Source organism: Asparagus officinalis, chromosome 3, assembly GCF_001876935.1.
Source record: "Asparagus officinalis chromosome 3, Aspof.V1, whole genome shotgun sequence".
NCBI lineage: Eukaryota > Viridiplantae > Streptophyta > Magnoliopsida > Asparagales > Asparagaceae > Asparagus > Asparagus officinalis.
In genome coordinates, this window is record NC_033796.1 from 31,398,467 (window position 1) to 31,415,845 (window position 17,379).

Here is a 17,379-nt window from a genome sequence, read left to right on the forward strand (position 1 = left end):
ACTTCAACCATTTTAACTCTCAAGTAGTCGTAGCCATGGAACGATATTCTGCCTCAGCGGAAGAAAACTTTGGAGGGGGTTTTGTAGGCAATAAAAATTGCTTTAATCCTTATCAGAGAAGTTCAGAACAAAACTGCTAAAACCTCACCCGAAATAGAGAAAAAGGGGAAAACGCAGATATCTCCCAAACCGTAAGGAATTTGGAGAAACGGAGGAAGCGAACCGAAGCCTTCGGCTAGGTTCGGATGGCTCCATCTCGTCGAGATAGGCGATTTTTATATATAATTCGTCCAATTCCGACTTACGGTTTAAAAGTTACGGCCTATTCTTCGATCCATGCTATAGAGCTCGCCTAACGGCTTGAGGATCGCCTGAAGACCCAGGTTTGTTTGCAGTCCCCAGCTTCGCCTGCAGTTGCAAATCCCCCTGCATACCCAAGTCTGCCTGCAGTCGCAAATCTGCCTGCAGACCCAAGTCTGCCTGCAGTCTCAAATCCGCCTGCAGACCCCAAGTCTGCCTGCAATCCCCAGCTCTGCCTGCAGTCCCAAGCTCGCGAGGACAAACCTCCCTTATTTTCCGTGATGTGAGGGTAGGGGGGGCACAATACTCCAGGCCCGTCAGAGGGCCGTCCACAGTACGAATGAGCGGACAGGCGCCGAAACAGCCTGCACCCTCATAAATGCGGCTCACCTCAGTTGTCCAGGTGAAGGGACGAGAGCCGCCAACGCTCGGTGGTTGGTCAGATCCACGCAAGCATCTGACAGCCGTTGTCACGCATACGAGGAGGGGCTTTCCCACTCCTATGTAGCGTGATGCAGAGCACAGCTCTTCGAATGACCATTGACGGTACGAATGAACAGCAGGACGTCTCCGAACAACGTGTGGTCACATCCCATAATTCAAGGAGCAGTCAAGCTATCTCCCTCACCTCTATTAGTGGTCAAATCCCATGAATCAAGGGATAGCCCATGCCATCCCTTGCCTGTTAAAACCCATCTTCAGCAGCATGAAGATGGGGGATTGGCCGTTGCATATTCTGCTGGCTAATCTCCCAAAGGTGGAACCTGGACCTTTGCCAAAGGCTCCCTCATTTGAGAACCGAAGCTCCGGCTCCAGCAGCAACTTCGATCGGATCGTCCAAGGGAAGCAGACTCGGCACGAGCACCGAGCGAGGCATCCTATCGCCACCGAGGAACCCACGTTAAACAAAGAGGGCATTCCCTCTGCTTCTGTTGTAATCATTTGATTATTAGTTTGTAATAAGCTTTCTTATAAATACAAACGAAACTCCCTTTTCCGGGAAATCAAATTTCTACCCTACAACCCAAGAAGCACAAAATAACCGGTTAAAGATCGTCGTGTAATAGGACAACTAGCCCAATCACTATCACAAAAACCATATATCTGCAAGTTACACTGACGATGTAGCAAAATTCCTTGGGCGGGGCACCCTTTAAGATATCGAAGAACGCGAAGAGCTGCCTCCCAATGGTCGATCATAGGAGAAGACATAAATTGAGCCAATACATGAACCGAATAGGAGAGCTCAGGTCGAGTAATCGTCAAGTAGACCAATCGCCCTACAAGTCGCCTATACTTTTCAGGTTCTGAAAACAACTCCCCCTCAACACGAGCTAATTGATGATTTTGCTCCATTGGAGTAGAGACAGGCTTGGACCCTAATAAGCCGGCCTCACTTATGATATCCAAGACATACTTTCTTTGACTTAAAAATAAGCCAGCAGGACCTCGAGCCACCTCAATTCCAAGAAAGTACTTAAGGACCCCAAGATCCTTCATATGAAAACAATCACGCAGATAGGCCTTAAATTTTAGCACTGTATCATGACCTGAACCTGCAATGAGTAGATCGTCCACATATACAAGAACATATAATGACACATCCCCCTTAGTATAGCAAAACAATGAGTAATATGCAGTGGACTGTTTAAAACCAAACAACTTCAGAGCGGAAGATAATTTGGCAAACTATTGCCGAGGTGCTTGCCTAAGACCATACAAAGCTTTTCGAAGACGACAGACCTTACTCGCCGAACCCGATGGTGCATAGCCAGGGGGAAGCTTCATATAGACCTCTTCCTCTAAGTCTCCATGAAGAAATGCGTTGTGCACGTCCATTTGATGAAGTTCCCAATTTCGAGCAATAACAACGGCTAAAAACATGTGGACAGTCACCATTTTTGCGACTGGTGCAAATGTTTCATTAAAATCAATCCCAGGCAATTGTCTATTGCCAAAGACAACAAGTCGCCCCTTCAGTCGTTCCAGAGACCCGTCCTGCTTGAGCTTAGCCTTGTACACCCACATACTACCAAGAGCGACCTTTCCCGGAGGTAAAGATTCCAATGTCCACGTGCCTTGTCATTCGAGAGCGTCAAGTTCGTCTTTCATGGCATTACGCCATCCTGGGTGCTTGATTGCTTCAGAGTAGGATTTTGGTTCAACCCAAGTTGTCACCGCTGCCAAAAATTGCCTATGTTTCACAGAAAATTTATCACAGTTAACAAAATAAGCTATTGGAAAAGGCGTACCTGAGGACCGCTTTGGAGGAGATGAACTAGTGACAGTGATGGGAGTAATGGTTTGGATTGTGTTGGTGATGTAGCCTTTTAATCGAGTTGACGGAGTCCGTATACGATGTCCTTTACCAAGGGGTTCTTCAAAAATAGGTTGTGGAGTGGTAAGTGGCTGCGGCAACTGGACTGTGGCTGGTGCATCAAAGCCACACCCGTGTTGCGGAGCCTGCTGCTCTTGCGTGTGCTGCTGCTGGGCAGGTCACGGAGAGGGCGTGGGTAATGCATTCGTGCCACACCCAGGCTGTGGAGACCTCTGGTCAAGGGGAGCAGTAATATGGTCGTCCTCTCCAACCTCATGACCCTCATAACTCCCCCTAACTCCACTTTCTCCATCATTCTCATCAACAACAATTTGTGGTTGGCGATGAAATAACTCATTTATACCAACTCCATCAATTGTCACAGGTGCATCCATGTTGTTAAAAGGAAAATTATTTTCCACAAAAATAACATCACGAGAGACAAAATAGACCTTCCTCTCCAAGTCATAAAGCCGCCAACCCTTTTGCCCAAATGGATATCCGACAAATATACATTTCCGAGAGCGAGGACCAAACTTATCCTTCACTCTAGGACGATAATTAGCATAACACAAGCTTCCAAAAATGCGTATAAGAGAGTAATTCAGAGATTTGCCAAACAAAACTTCGTACGGAGACTTGCCATTTAACACACGAGAAGGAGTTCTATTGATCACATAAGCAGCCGTCAAGACACATTCACCCCAAAAAATCAAAGGTAGGTTAGCTTGGAAACGTAAAGCCCGAGCCACATTAAGTAAATCTTGATGCTTACGTTCTACCCTACCATTTTGTTGAGGTGTATCAACACATGACGTTTGATGTAACATTCCATTTTCAGCATAAAAACATCGTAAACAGGTAAATTCATGCCCATTGTCACTCCTTAAAATTTTAACCCGTTTATTGAATTGAGTTTGCACCATAGAACAAAAATCTTTGATAATCTGTCCAACCTCACTCTTGGCACCCATTAAATACACCCACACGGCTCTCGAAAAATCATCAACAATTGTGAGAAAGTAATAAGCACCGCAGCTAGAAGCAACTTTGTAATCGCCCCAAATATCACAATGAATCTTCTCAAACAAATCAACTGTTTTACTTTCACTAATCGGAAAAACACTTCTAGTTTGATGGGCTATCAAACAAATACCACAAGGTTCCTTAGAATCACAGAAATCATTGCTCTCACTATGAGCTTTATTGCAAGAAATGAAAGGCAAAAGAGACACCACTTTTCGGGAAGGATGACCAAGCCGACGATGCCACAATTCTTGCTGTCCAACCACAGTAGTTTGATTAGCTTGAATCCGCTTCGTGGGCTTAAACCAATATACTTCGTCACATTGTTCACCTGCTCCAATCAGGGTCCTCGAATTGCGGTCCTGTATGATACATAGCTTATCAGTTACTGTGATAAGGGTCCTCGAATTGCGGTCCTGTATGATACATAGCTTATCAGTTACTGTGATAAAATAATTCAAGGTAGCAAGTAATTGTGAAACAGAAATGAGATTAATCAGTTACTGTGATAAAATAATTCAAGGTAGCAAGTAATTGTGAAACAGAAATGAGATTAACATTCAAATTAGGAACATATAACACATTCTTCAAAATCAAACCATCACTCAAGACAATTTTGCCTTCCTTAATTGCCGTCGTTTGGTTGCTATTTGGTAACCCAACTGGAGATGGAGAAACATCATACAAACTTTCGAATAAAGAAATATTCCCGGTCATATGGTTCGAACAACCAGCGTCAATAATCCATTGAGTGGACTTACACTTACCATCATGTGTAGGAGTAGCATCATTGGGTTAAGAGGGTTTTAGCATACCCAACAAATGCTGCCACTGTGCATCCGACAGTTGCACCCCATTGCGATCGGGTGCGCCAATTTGTTGACCTGATGTGCTGCCAGAGGATTGGCCAACAGCATTGGCCACATTCCCACGTCCACGACCGTTGCCCCTGCCACCACGGGTGTACTTGCCGCCACCCCTAGCTGCTGCCCTATTTTCAGAATACCACCAGTCAGGAAATCCCAGAAGCTGGAAACAGTTGTCTTTGTCGTGCCCGACTTTGTTACAATGAGAGCACGTGCCGGTGAAGCGAGGCTTGTCACCCACCTTGGTAGGCGCTGCTCCACGCCCACGAGCACTGCCTTGCACCGCGAAACCCACGGCCTCAGCCTTCTTGTCACCTTGACGAACAATGGAATGATCGAAACCCACGGCCTCAGCCTTCTTGTCACCTTGACGAACAATGGAATGATGGCGTTCCTCAGTCAAAGCGTTGGAAAAGGCCGTGTTCAATGGCGGAAGAGATTCTTGCATCAGAATCTAAGAACGGACAGTACCATGTATGGATGAGTCAAGACCAATTAAAAATTGGTGAACCTTCTGATCTTCCCTTTCCTTCACCAATGCACCCTTCGCACCACACTTGCAGCTACAGGTACACGCAGGGGCTGAATAGCAAGCTAATTCATCCCAAATCATTCGTATTTTGCCATAATAGTCGACCACCGAGTCGCCACCTTGTTCAAGATGAGTCAATTGACTCGTTAATTCATGGATTCGAGGTCCGTTTCCAACCGAGAAACGCTGCCTAATATCTTCCCACATATCCCTAACATCATCATTAATAGGGACAATAGAACGGATGGATGCATCAAGGGTGTTATGTAACCATGCCCCGAGCATAGAATTCACCTGCACCCATGGAGAAAACATCGTCGATTCTGTCGACTTGGGTGGCTGAATCGAGCCATCAATAAACCCAAGTTTGTTGTTCGCTTTGAAAGCATTGCGGACCGATCGAGCCCATTCATTGTAATTATTCCCACGGAGCACCACCGGGGATATAATTCGATCTGTGTTCGAGGAAGGGTGTAAATAATACGGAGACGAAGAATCCACACCCTTGTTAGTTCCAGTGTCGCCCATTGTAATGGAGAATTGAATATCACAAAAGATGAAAAAGAAACTGTTAAATCAAACCTTCTCTGATACCATGCTAGAATTAAGAATAGAGAAAGGAGAGCAATTCTCTTCTGTATTTCGTTGCCTTATGCCTTGCGGCTCTGCCAATATATATACAAAACTAGGTTAATGCTAGCTAGGATTAGTTAGGAAACTAAGCTACAAAACTGGAAACTATACAGCTATATATTCCTAAATACAAAACCGGAAACTATACAGCTATATATTCCTAAATATATGCAACAAGATATTTATGAATAATATGCCTAATATCATGCTTAAAAACAACATGGGACCGTGTTTGCATGGGCTACACACTAGTTTGGGGAACACGTGAAACACCCAATGTTAAAATATGGGGGCAAATTGGTCATAATGAAAAAACAATTAAAGGTTGTGTGTAAATAGGTCCGAAAGAAGGCCCATCTACCAGCCCATGAATGTCCGTTGTTTGATAAAAGGCCCATAGTATTCCTTCGTAACCTTATCTAATGACCAAAACACCCCTCGTTTCCCCCTCAAATTACCATTCAACTCCTCCCCACGCCTGACTTGTTCGCTAAGTAGAGTCGACCCCAGCTCGAAATCTCCACAAAATACAACTCCCAAACTCCTCGCCCTCAGCAGCAGATTTCTAGGGTTTTTGCGATTCTTTCACCATGTTTCTCACCAGGTAAAAAGCCTCGTCTTTTATTATTTCAACACCTCCATTATTAGCAAATCAGCAACTAAATCTTTTAGGTTTTCTATTGGGGTTTCCTTTGTGAAGGACTGAATATGATCGAGGAGTCAACACATTCTCACCTGAAGGGAGGCTGTTTCAAGTGGAATATGCCATCGAAGCAATCAAGGTTTGATTTCTCCGCTGATTTTGGATTCATTGGATCTAATTACGAGATGGGTATTGGTTTATCATCATTGTTTTTATTGAATTCATTTTTTTTTTCTGGATTCAGTTGGGTTCGACTGCGATTGGTTTGAAAACGAAGGAAGGAGTTGTGCTTGCGGTCGAGAAGAGAGTCACCTCAACTTTGCTGGTATCTGTCTCAATTTGTTTTTTTTAAGGGGTTTCATTTTGTTGCTTTTAGAATTAAGCAAATTACATTTTGGTGATTTGATGATTAAGTTGATTACTTGAGAAAAATAACAGGAGGTATATTCATAAGCATAAATACTTTTATGTTGGTATTACGAGCGCTTGTTTTCAGTTTGGCATTCATAGTTGAATCATACATGTATATAAAAATCTTGATTTTGCTGGTGTTATGTTGTTTTCTTTTACCAGTGTTTATATTCGAACTTCGTGCCTCTGTGATTTTTTCCTATAGTTGCTGAGCGTTGCTGTGGCTGTGGTCGCATAATGCCACCAAAAGCATATTTCAGCTTCATCCACTTATGTTCTGTTTCTAGCTACTCCTTTGTTATCCGATTGTTCTATTATTTATTTCCTTTCTTGTATGCCTTGTCCACTGTCGCTCCTTTAGCTTTTGGTATTTGGCGAGCTAAGGGATTTTTTTCTTCTTCTTTTTTTTTTTTTTTGCAACTGCGACAGTTTCAGGGCTCTCTTGCTAGTTGTGATGTAGAGTGTCCAATTCGAATATAATGTCACTTGATCATGTGAGAATAGAGCAAAGAGCAAAGAGCCAAAAAAATCTTGTTGGTCAGCAAATTTTGGTTGTTACAGTAATTATTCTTCTATAAACTTGGAGAAGTGTTCCATTCTCCATAATGTCATTTGTATGTTTATATGAGTAGACGGCTTTTGCCATAACAAAATAAGTTCATCAGTCATTCATCACAAGCCATCTATAAGCCCTTTTCCATCATAATAGCATTCATTAGGAAGACAACTCAACCTGAAGAAATTCCATAGGTCTTGATGGTTATATGGAATGCAATTTAAACTATGTAACTGAGAAGAAGCATCCAAATTTCCTGCAGAAAAGGAAGAGTCTAGATCAAGAGTTCACATGTAAAGATTTCTACAAGGAAGAAGTTCGCCTGCTTTTTCTTCATTAACATCATGATCATAATAACCTTCTCTCATCACAATTCTATTGTCTGTCGAGCAGCTGCTAAAGCTTAGGCTTCATAAAGTGATTTACCAAATTTCGCAGTCATAATTAGGCCTTCAATCAACCTTTTTGAGCTGGTGATAAATTCTTGGTGGAGGCAACTATTATCAAGACAGTGTTTGTCCAACTATCAGCACTATGCAGAACCCACACAACCAAGATTCACATTGGTTCTATAGCTCCAGAACGCACTATTGGTGTTGTACTTTGATTGGGTTTGGGGGCAGGAGCCCGGACAGTATCGTGGGGATTGTTGTTTTCCGTTTTTGCATGAAAGTATTTTCCAGTATTTTTCTGCTAGGCATTCTTGCAAAATTTGATACTCTTTTTTTTTTGCTTCTTTCTTTACTCTGTTGGTTAAGAGGATGAACCAATTGATATTCACATCCCTCATTCTGAAGAACTGTTTGAACTGTATACTGATAAATGTAATCGATACTATAATTGCGTGATTCCTCAGACCTAGGGGTGCATTCGGTTCGGATATGACACTTATCATATCCATACCCACTTTTTAAAAACGGATACGGATATGGTTCAGATATTCATCGGTAAGAAAAGAGCAGTATCATATTCGCATTAAACGGAAGCGGATACAATTCGAATATTAAAGAATCGGATACGGATATGATATGAATATTAATCGGATATTTGGGAAATGTATATGAATAGGATATGACAAAAAATACATATTATTTTAATAACTTGCAAATAAAATATAACTAAAAACTAATATACTTGCAAGCAAAAAAAATTCAGAACATTGCTACACAGATTCATCCCACAAAATAGAAATTAGGGAAATAAGTATGTAACTATACATAAATACTCACCAATGTCTCCTTCACCCGAGTAGTATATTGACCTCTTTCGCTGTCCGATACTAGCTTGGAGAGCCCAAAATCTATGAAAAAAGAAAAGAAAATTTTTAGTGTAGGCAAAGTGAAGAGAGAAGAATATATGATTTTTGTTATTTAAGAGCAAACCTAATAAACATTCCCTCAGAGTTCCATTAGACATGAACTCAAAAGTTAGCATCCGCTCTCCTTTCTGAAATTTGAAGCCTACAAGTTAGATACATTCCCATATTTTTGCAGATAATGCAGTAAAATTTAGAGTAATGAATAACTCATCTAAACTACGGCATACTTTTCTATTAAATAACTTGGCTTTGCTTTCCACTACTTGGATGGCTTTCATGCTCCTGCCTTAATTTTGAAGAACTTCGTCCTAATCCTTTCACATAAATATGGATTGGACGACATGATTCCAATATCTATGCAATGAAATTTACAAATTTAATCAAGCAAAAAAATATAATGATACAAATTACAATCATAATAAAAAATAAATTGCAGCTGAAAATAATTAGGGCTAATAAATTAGAGATTTTTATCAAACAAATTAGGGCTCGAAATTAGAGCTTTTATTAAACAAAAAAATTAGGGCATCAACCAATCAGGGTTTTGAGTTCACCTTTGAGATATATGAAATTGAGGAGGAGAATCTTCGAAGAAGGAGAGGAGGTTGCTGTTAATGGTCGTCGATGAAAAAGAGGACGAGACAGACTTCTTGAACAGCGAAGTAGAGATGAGGACGGGGTGGAGGCGGAGGGGAGGCCGAGGCCGAGGCGGAGGGGGAATCGGCGTCGGAGCTTGGAGGTGGAGGTGAAGCTGACGTCGAAGCATGGAGGCGGAGTTAGGAAGCAGCAGCACCCTTGGGGAAAAAAAGAGGTTTGAGGAAATCGTGAAAATGAAAAAGCTATCTGGACTTAATTCTTTGAATGAATTGAATATGGGTCCGGTTGAGTATATGTTGTAGACCCGACCTAATATAACTATGTAAGTGTTAGAAACTTAGTTTTTTAGCACATTTTAAATATCAGGATATCCGTATCCGAATTTTGACCCGATAACCATATCCGGATAAAAAATCAAAACCATAGCCATATCCGAAACCATATCCAACCGGTTTTAATTTTTCCCTACCATATATGTTTTGTAAATGGATATAGTTGCGGTCGGTCCGGATATATCCGGACCGTTTTGCACCTTTACTCAGACCCCTCGAATCATCGTACAGTTCCTGCGAACTGATTCCTGGTACATTTATGAACCGATTCCCGGTATATTTACATGAACCGATTCCTTAAAGTTGGCGTACCACTTACAAGTATGTTAGATGCAAAGCCTTTTTAAGTGCACGTGCACAAGACGCAATGCAATGTGTGCAATTAAGTGAAGAGAGTCACACAATAGAGTGTATGAGCTGATGATTTTACTATAACTAAACATATGTTAATTAGATGCAAAACAAAAGCATGATCCGAAAACAAGCTTTGTGAAGAAAAAAACACAGAACAAAGGAACAAACACCATCTAAAAGAAGTATTTAAGTATTTGGTATGAAAAAATATTAAATTTATAATTAGAATTCTAGTTTTCTACTATATACTTTGGAAAACTTTAAGCACACCCTAAAAAACTTTACAACGTACCTACCTAACTTGCATACCGAAGCAAGCTACTCCCTAACGTATCCAAGTTTTCTAAGTGGTGAATTGCATACCTGAACTCGTACGTGACCTGCTACATACCGCGTACTGTGTAACTATGATTGATACTAGCATTATTGTTTAACAACTATTCTATATTGGTCTAATTAAACTTAAGTGCTAGGATGGAGTAATAACCAAAAATTGAGTTGACGCTGAATATTGCCATAAAAAAACATCACGGTTGGATTCAGAAGAGGAATTAGAAGAGAAAATACTTAACAAGAGGAATTAGAAAATGAAGATCCTGCCCATCCCCTTTCTTATAATTCAAATCAAAGAAATCATGAAATGGTTTATTTGATAAAGCTTATAATATAATTTCAACTAGTCGGCATCCCATTATGTTGTTATTTCCATAAGTTATAGAAGAATGATTACATTTATTAAAAGAAACATATTAAAATTACATCCTTTGAATATGTTCAGTTGTTGTAGTTAATTTTGGGTTCAAGAATCCTTCATGGTAAATACTAGCTGATAGAATTTTTTTATAATCTGAGAGTGCTCATTTTTTAACTTTCTTACATGCAATAGGATGTAACCAGATTCATTTTTGTGTTCATACCCAATTGTTAATTATATCCTATAGTATGACTTCGAATATGGATATGTGCTACATTATTGCTTGAGTTTCAAGGATCCTTGCCTGAAACGAGATTCAAATTATGCTCTGAATTGGACACCTGGTCCAGATTAGCTATTGCTTTATTTAACCTACCATTTATTTCTTAACATCCCACTTTGTACTGTACGGTTTGAGCTTCAGGGGTTTTGGCCTTTTATTTACTCTATTTTTTTAGGAACCGAGCAGTGTAGAGAAAATAATGGAAATTGATGAGCACATAGGCTGTGCAATGAGTGGATTGATTGCTGATGCACGGACTCTTGTTGAGCATGCTCGTGTTGAAACTCAGGTGCTTTTAGATTCTGCGGAAAACTCCATATTGCAATTATTTTGTGTATTAGTTACTAAATGAAATTGCGTATCATCAGAATCACAGGTTTTCTTATGGTGAACCAATGACAGTTGAGTCAACCACTCAGGCTCTATGCGATCTTGCTTTGCGATTTGGTGAAGGAGATGAAGAATCCATGGTAAGCATTACTATCATTAAGCATCATGTTTTTTCCCCCTTCAGCAGACAATGGGCAAAAGATTATTCGTCACCATTCCTGACCATCATTTTTGTAACATGCAACGCCTACACACCTTCATGGGTGACATATGTATGCACATTGACACATATTAGTGGGTTACATAACACGCATTATGCATGTTGATTTGTTTCCTACATACAAGTGAGTTAATGGAAGTGTTCAGGATACAGGATGTAGTAATTGATCTTTTTGTAAACCATCACATGGTTATATTTTTCAGAGCATATAAGATTTTAATTTATATGGTATAATTTTATTCCTTATTATTCTTTTATGTCCTGTCTAAACTTATGAGTCTTGTCCCCTAATTGGCCCCCATTCGGTAGCAATAGGTTTTAAGTGGTCAAATGGAACACACATTAAAAATTTCTAGTATTCAAATCAAACATGCATTTAACTTCTAATCTCCATTTCTACAGAGTGTTTGCTATAGTACTTATTGCTAGGGGTGGAAATGAACCAAATAATTAACAAATAACTATTCGGTCGTATTCGATTCGGTAGTTCATTTACCACTAAACAAATATTTTTTAGTATTTGAGTTTACTAACAAATAATTTAACCAGATGTATATTCGATTCGTTTGTCTATCAATTATTCATTTAAAATTTGATCACTTATTATTTTTTATTATTGCACATATAATATCATATTTTTAACCCACTTACCATTTCTATTTAAGTTTTATGTACTAATTTTAAGACTTAAATAATTATAAATCTATTTTCTAATGAAAATTTTGAATTAAATATATATATACATCATATATTATAAATGAATAATTTTTATTTATAAACATTAAATACTATTTGAAAATTAAATTCTTTAGCAGAATAAATATACTTTGATATTCGATAAATATTTGTGAATATTTATCAAATACATAGTATGCGAGTTCGAATTTGAAAAACACCATATATGAATATTAGAGTCCACATTCGAATTCGATAATTTTAAGCAAATACAAATACAAACACCTTAGTACTCGATTCGATTCGATCGTTTACCACCTCTACTTATTGCTAATATTGAACATAGTGATGCTCTTTAAAATCCTTACTAACTACTATGATTATTGTGTTCAGTCTCGACCTTTTGGAGTATCTCTTCTGATTGCTGGCCATGATGAAAACGGACCAAGCTTGTAAGTCTTTCTCTACACACATTCTGTATGTTGTGCACGGCATTGTTCTTCTGTTACAATGACTGATTGTTAATGAACGTAACTCCAACTAGTTGGTGTAGAATCCTGGATCAGAAGTAATCCTTATATGAAGAATTCTAAGTCCAGATACATTGCAGCCTCTAGCTGCATGTTAGTATGCATTCTTTAAGTATATTGGGCAAATACTATGCTCGGTAGTAGTTCTGTCTTGAATTATCTGTGAAAAATCACTCTTTTTTTTAACTACGAATCTTAACAGAACCGATCACATGAATTACCTTTGAAAAGTCACTCATGTTTTCAACTACAAATCTTATTAGAACTGACCACATGCGAGCTGTTGGTTTTGAACCACATGCGAGCAGTTGGTTCTGAGCCACACAATGGGGAGAATTCCCATTGAGTCCATCAAAGGCTCATAACCGACCACCCATGTTTTAGGGCGTCGTCTTTGCTTCTCTTTAGTAAGAAATAGAAATATCATTCACTTTAAAATGTAAGCTAGATGGTTTATTCTCTTGTACTATCATATCACCTTGCGGTTCTTATGCTGGTGTTATCTCCAATTGTTGCTTTATATCAACATGGCGAGTGAAAAGTGAGGTTTTACTATTGTAAATGGACAATCTTTGCTCTTATTTTTTGAAACCAGATCTGTAAGCGCAAAAGCTCTTATACTATTGTAAATGGACAATTGTGGCTTTGGCGTGGCAGTGATGAATCATGCAGTGCATTTTCTGTTTATACGAATCTGTAATTTTCATATACAATGTGCTAAGCAAGAAATGATTAGGATCAAGTAATGGACGGATTAGCCTTTTCGAAGACTATAGTTTATTAATTGGATGGTGTCACTCAAGATTTTTTCTGTATATTCTTGTTGAAAATGCTTCTTCAAGAGTCTGGCTTCTATTTTATGCTAAATAAAAACACTAGTGTCTCTATGTAGTATGGTTGTTGGCTCTATTATGAAGCCATCTCTCTATAGAGTCTTCTGTAATTATATTAGTCTAAACAAACCATCTGTTCCCTTGCAAACTGATAAGGAAACGTCATTAACTAATTTTCCTTACCCTGTTGGCAGGCGAAATTATCTTTACTACCAATTGTGAATGTATATTTTTGCTAATAGTTGATTATTGACAGCAAATGATCTGCAGGTATTATACAGACCCATCGGGTACATTCTGGCAATGCAATGCAAAAGCAATAGGTTCAGGTTCCGAAGGCGCTGACAGCTCTCTCCAGGAGCAATACAACAAGGTAACTAGCACAATTTAACACTCCTTATTTTTCCCATTCTTTCTATTTAGCCTTTTATTGGGGAACTTTTTTGATATGTTGGCTTTCTTACAGGACTTAACCCTCCAAGAAGCTGAAACAATTGCTCTTTCTATCTTGAAGCAAGTGATGGAGGAGAAGGTACAGCTGCAATTATTGTTATTTTTTTTAATTGAAGTTTCACCCTTAGAGTGTAGATTATTTGTCAACATTTTAAGAGAATATACTATTGTTATTTTTGATCAGGTGACCCCAAACAATGTCGATATTGCAAAGGTTTCTCCAAATTATCATCTCTATTCTCCTGCTGAGGTCGAGGCTGTTATAGGTCGTCTATAAGCATGTTAACCATATGGTTCTCATTTCCATCGGTTGTTTTCTCTCAAAACTTTTCTGCTTTCTGTTTCCTTACTGCCAATGACCTTTCTTTCCTATTTTCTGGTGGTGGTGGAATTTAGAGAGCTGAGTAGTCCATTGTATGAGTGCCAACTTTTGAGGAATCCTCTTTTCATGAATTGCTGTCAATGTTTCCTTATCTACTGGTGAAGTTGTCATGTTTGATTTTCTTCTTATTTGTTCTCTTTTTTTTTTTTTGTTCTTTCCATGACCTTATATTTTCGCAGAACTACGAAACTATTCACGATCTATGCTTTATATCCTGCCTAGAAATTTAGGATTTTGTAGTACCAGCTGATACATGCAAAGGAATCAGATTTCTAACAGTCAAAATGGTATAAAGTAAATAAAAAGTGTTAATAGCAGATGCCATGGTGTTGTAGTCACTCGTAATCCTTGAAGTCTTTTTATTAGTACTAGACCCAACAAAACTGTGTATTGACAACAAATAAGCTCCAGAAGTAGAAGTGAGAAGTAACCTTTATGTAATAGTTGCATCTACTACTACTTATTAAAGAAAGATGCCTTTTGGATCACTTTTTTTGTGTTATACCCTTTTTTGGTCATAGTTTCAATAATTCCTGCATGTCTTTACATCTTTAGTTTTTAAAAGATAGTAGTTGGATTGTACGTGCAATGCACATGGTCGAATATCATTGTTATTTAAATTGATAAAATAGAATAAAAATAAAAGAGAAAATAATTTTTTTTGCGTGATTGATCATCAATTCAATAATCTCTCTTTTAAATGAAAGATTGTTATTGTTTCCTTCAACCCATACTGTCACCACGTGATATACTATTTGTGAGTTATAAACATATTAATCCAGTACAATATCTTTGTTTATTAGTATCTTAAAGTCTTTAAAATACGAGTGATCATTCAATTTGTAAAGGAATTTTACATATAAATTTACTTGCAATATGTCCATTAAACTTTTAGTTGTGGTTTAACTCATATTCACTTTAACTTTTAGTTGTGGTTTCACTCATATTTACATTATCTAATATTCTCATTCAATTTTATAGCTCATTCTCCGTATTATAAAAGTAAAACTGAAAGTATGAAGAATTATTTTCTTGCGAAATTAGAGCAGGGAGATTATGATATATTTCGCCATGTACTTTACATATAAAAAAATCTCTTTGATGTAAGGTCTCTATCAAATCTTATTCCAAACAATATGAATGAAAAATGTTATTATAATTCACTTACCTGGAGCAATTATATTGTATATAGGACATACAGTAGTCTCATGTATTTTCTGGTTCTGACTGTAAAATACGCAAGAGTGGTAGTCTAGTGTATTTTCTAACTTCAATTACTTTTGTAATTAACAATCTCTAATTACACGAGACTATGAGTCCCGTGTATATAAAAATAATTTTTTTACAAAATCGACCTCTTTTTTGTCAAGCTTTATGGTGTGGTTTTTTGCCGGTCTTCATGGTGTAGCAAAAAAAGATGTCAATTTTATTAATTATTATGTAAAACAGTCGATTTTGCTAATATTTTTAAAAAGTGATATTTTTAAAAATTCTCCTAAAATAAACTGTTAATTCAAAATATGAAATGGACAAATAGACCTAAACATTCTGGTGATTAATTGACCCATAAATAGGGAAAAATAATAATTGAAATAAAATTATATTTAAATTGAATCTAACAAGTTATTTCATAGAATGAAGCATGAAATGGATCCAAGAAATTATTAAAAAAGAATTAAAGATATTAATTTAAAAAATATGAGATCAACGGATAGAGGGAGAGAAGACCTCACCGACATGAATTCTATTTCTCTCCGAGCGTGACAGCGAAATTGGTGGAGAATGAGCGAGGAGAAAAGTGAATAGAATATGTGACAAAGTGGGCGTGTTTATATAAATTGGTTATTAAGATATTCGTCGTGAAATCTTAAATACATACATGTTATAGTCCTTAACATCTTTATAATTGCTCATTTACAATGATAGTACTATTCAATATTAAATTAATTTTATTATATAAGATTATATACCCTTTTTAATAAATTATAAAGTATATATATATATATATATATATGAAAACATCGATGCTTATAGCCAGTAGTTTGGGCTCCACAAAATAGTGTAACTTTACATTGTAGTTTGCTATTAGTAATACTATTGACAATGCCATTATCTTTCCTCTTTATCTTATTATTCACACATTTCTGATGTAAGTCCACTTTTGCTAGTCACTCAATTGACTATATTTTATTTTTATAATATCAGATGTTAGAATATTATTTATGTTAAAAAAGTGTCGACATGATTTTCTTAAAAAATATATATACATAGTAGCAATAGTATATACTTTAGTTCAACTCAAACATTGGCTTGAATCCATTTAGAATGAGGTCATTTCTACGATAGAATGGTGACATAGTGATAACACAATCCAAAAGTCAAAGAAAAAAATTTCTACGAAGGAAAAATAATTTAATATATTAAATTAATAACTAATTTATAAAATATACATAGGCAATGCTGATAGCTATAGAAAGTAATGTATATATCTTCACAAAAAATTCATAACGAGTGACCAACTACAATCATCCTAATTTAAACATAAATAATTATTATTTTAGTTAGTAATTTTATACGCGTAACTATAAAATAAATCTCAAGCAAAAATAGGAATTGAAATTGTATTATCCTATAGGTAAATAAATAAATGTTATTAACGCTCCTCTTTATATTAAATTTAAAAATAATAATTTAAATTATTAAGTACCAAATATTAGTTCATGCAAGAAAGTAAAGTAATCTATGGTCTATATACCTATATAGTTAATCGATTAAATATATTAAAATTATAATGACCACAGTCAAAATTAAATGGTGGGTTCACATTAAATATAATTTATAAAAAATAGTACATTAAAGTCAAAAACGTTTTAACCACTATATAAATTGTTTGAAAATTTTTGCATGTATAAACTATACTACCTAGGAATAGTGATGTGCATACTTAATTATAGCTTAATACATCTTAAGAACGACTTACTCTTTAATATCATCATTAATTAATTGATGCATCTATGCATTACACTAAAAACACAATGAAAATTTAGAAAACTACAAAAGAAACACCCTCAAAAGTTTTAAAAATTGTAAAAAC

At 37.0% G+C, this 17,379-nt stretch overlaps 1 protein-coding gene across 1 annotated transcript; it reads left to right on the top strand.

Moving 5' to 3' along the window:
- LOC109833659 (proteasome subunit alpha type-5-like) lies at positions 6,138–14,380 on the top strand. The gene is made up of 9 exons (XM_020401406.1): positions 6,138–6,278; positions 6,375–6,456; positions 6,562–6,642; positions 11,038–11,151; positions 11,231–11,332; positions 12,481–12,539; positions 13,721–13,823; positions 13,917–13,982; positions 14,088–14,380. The coding sequence occupies exons 1-9, from the start codon at positions 6,265–6,267 to the stop codon at positions 14,178–14,180; spliced, it is 714 nt and encodes a 237-aa protein (XP_020256995.1). The 5' UTR covers positions 6,138–6,264; the 3' UTR covers positions 14,181–14,380.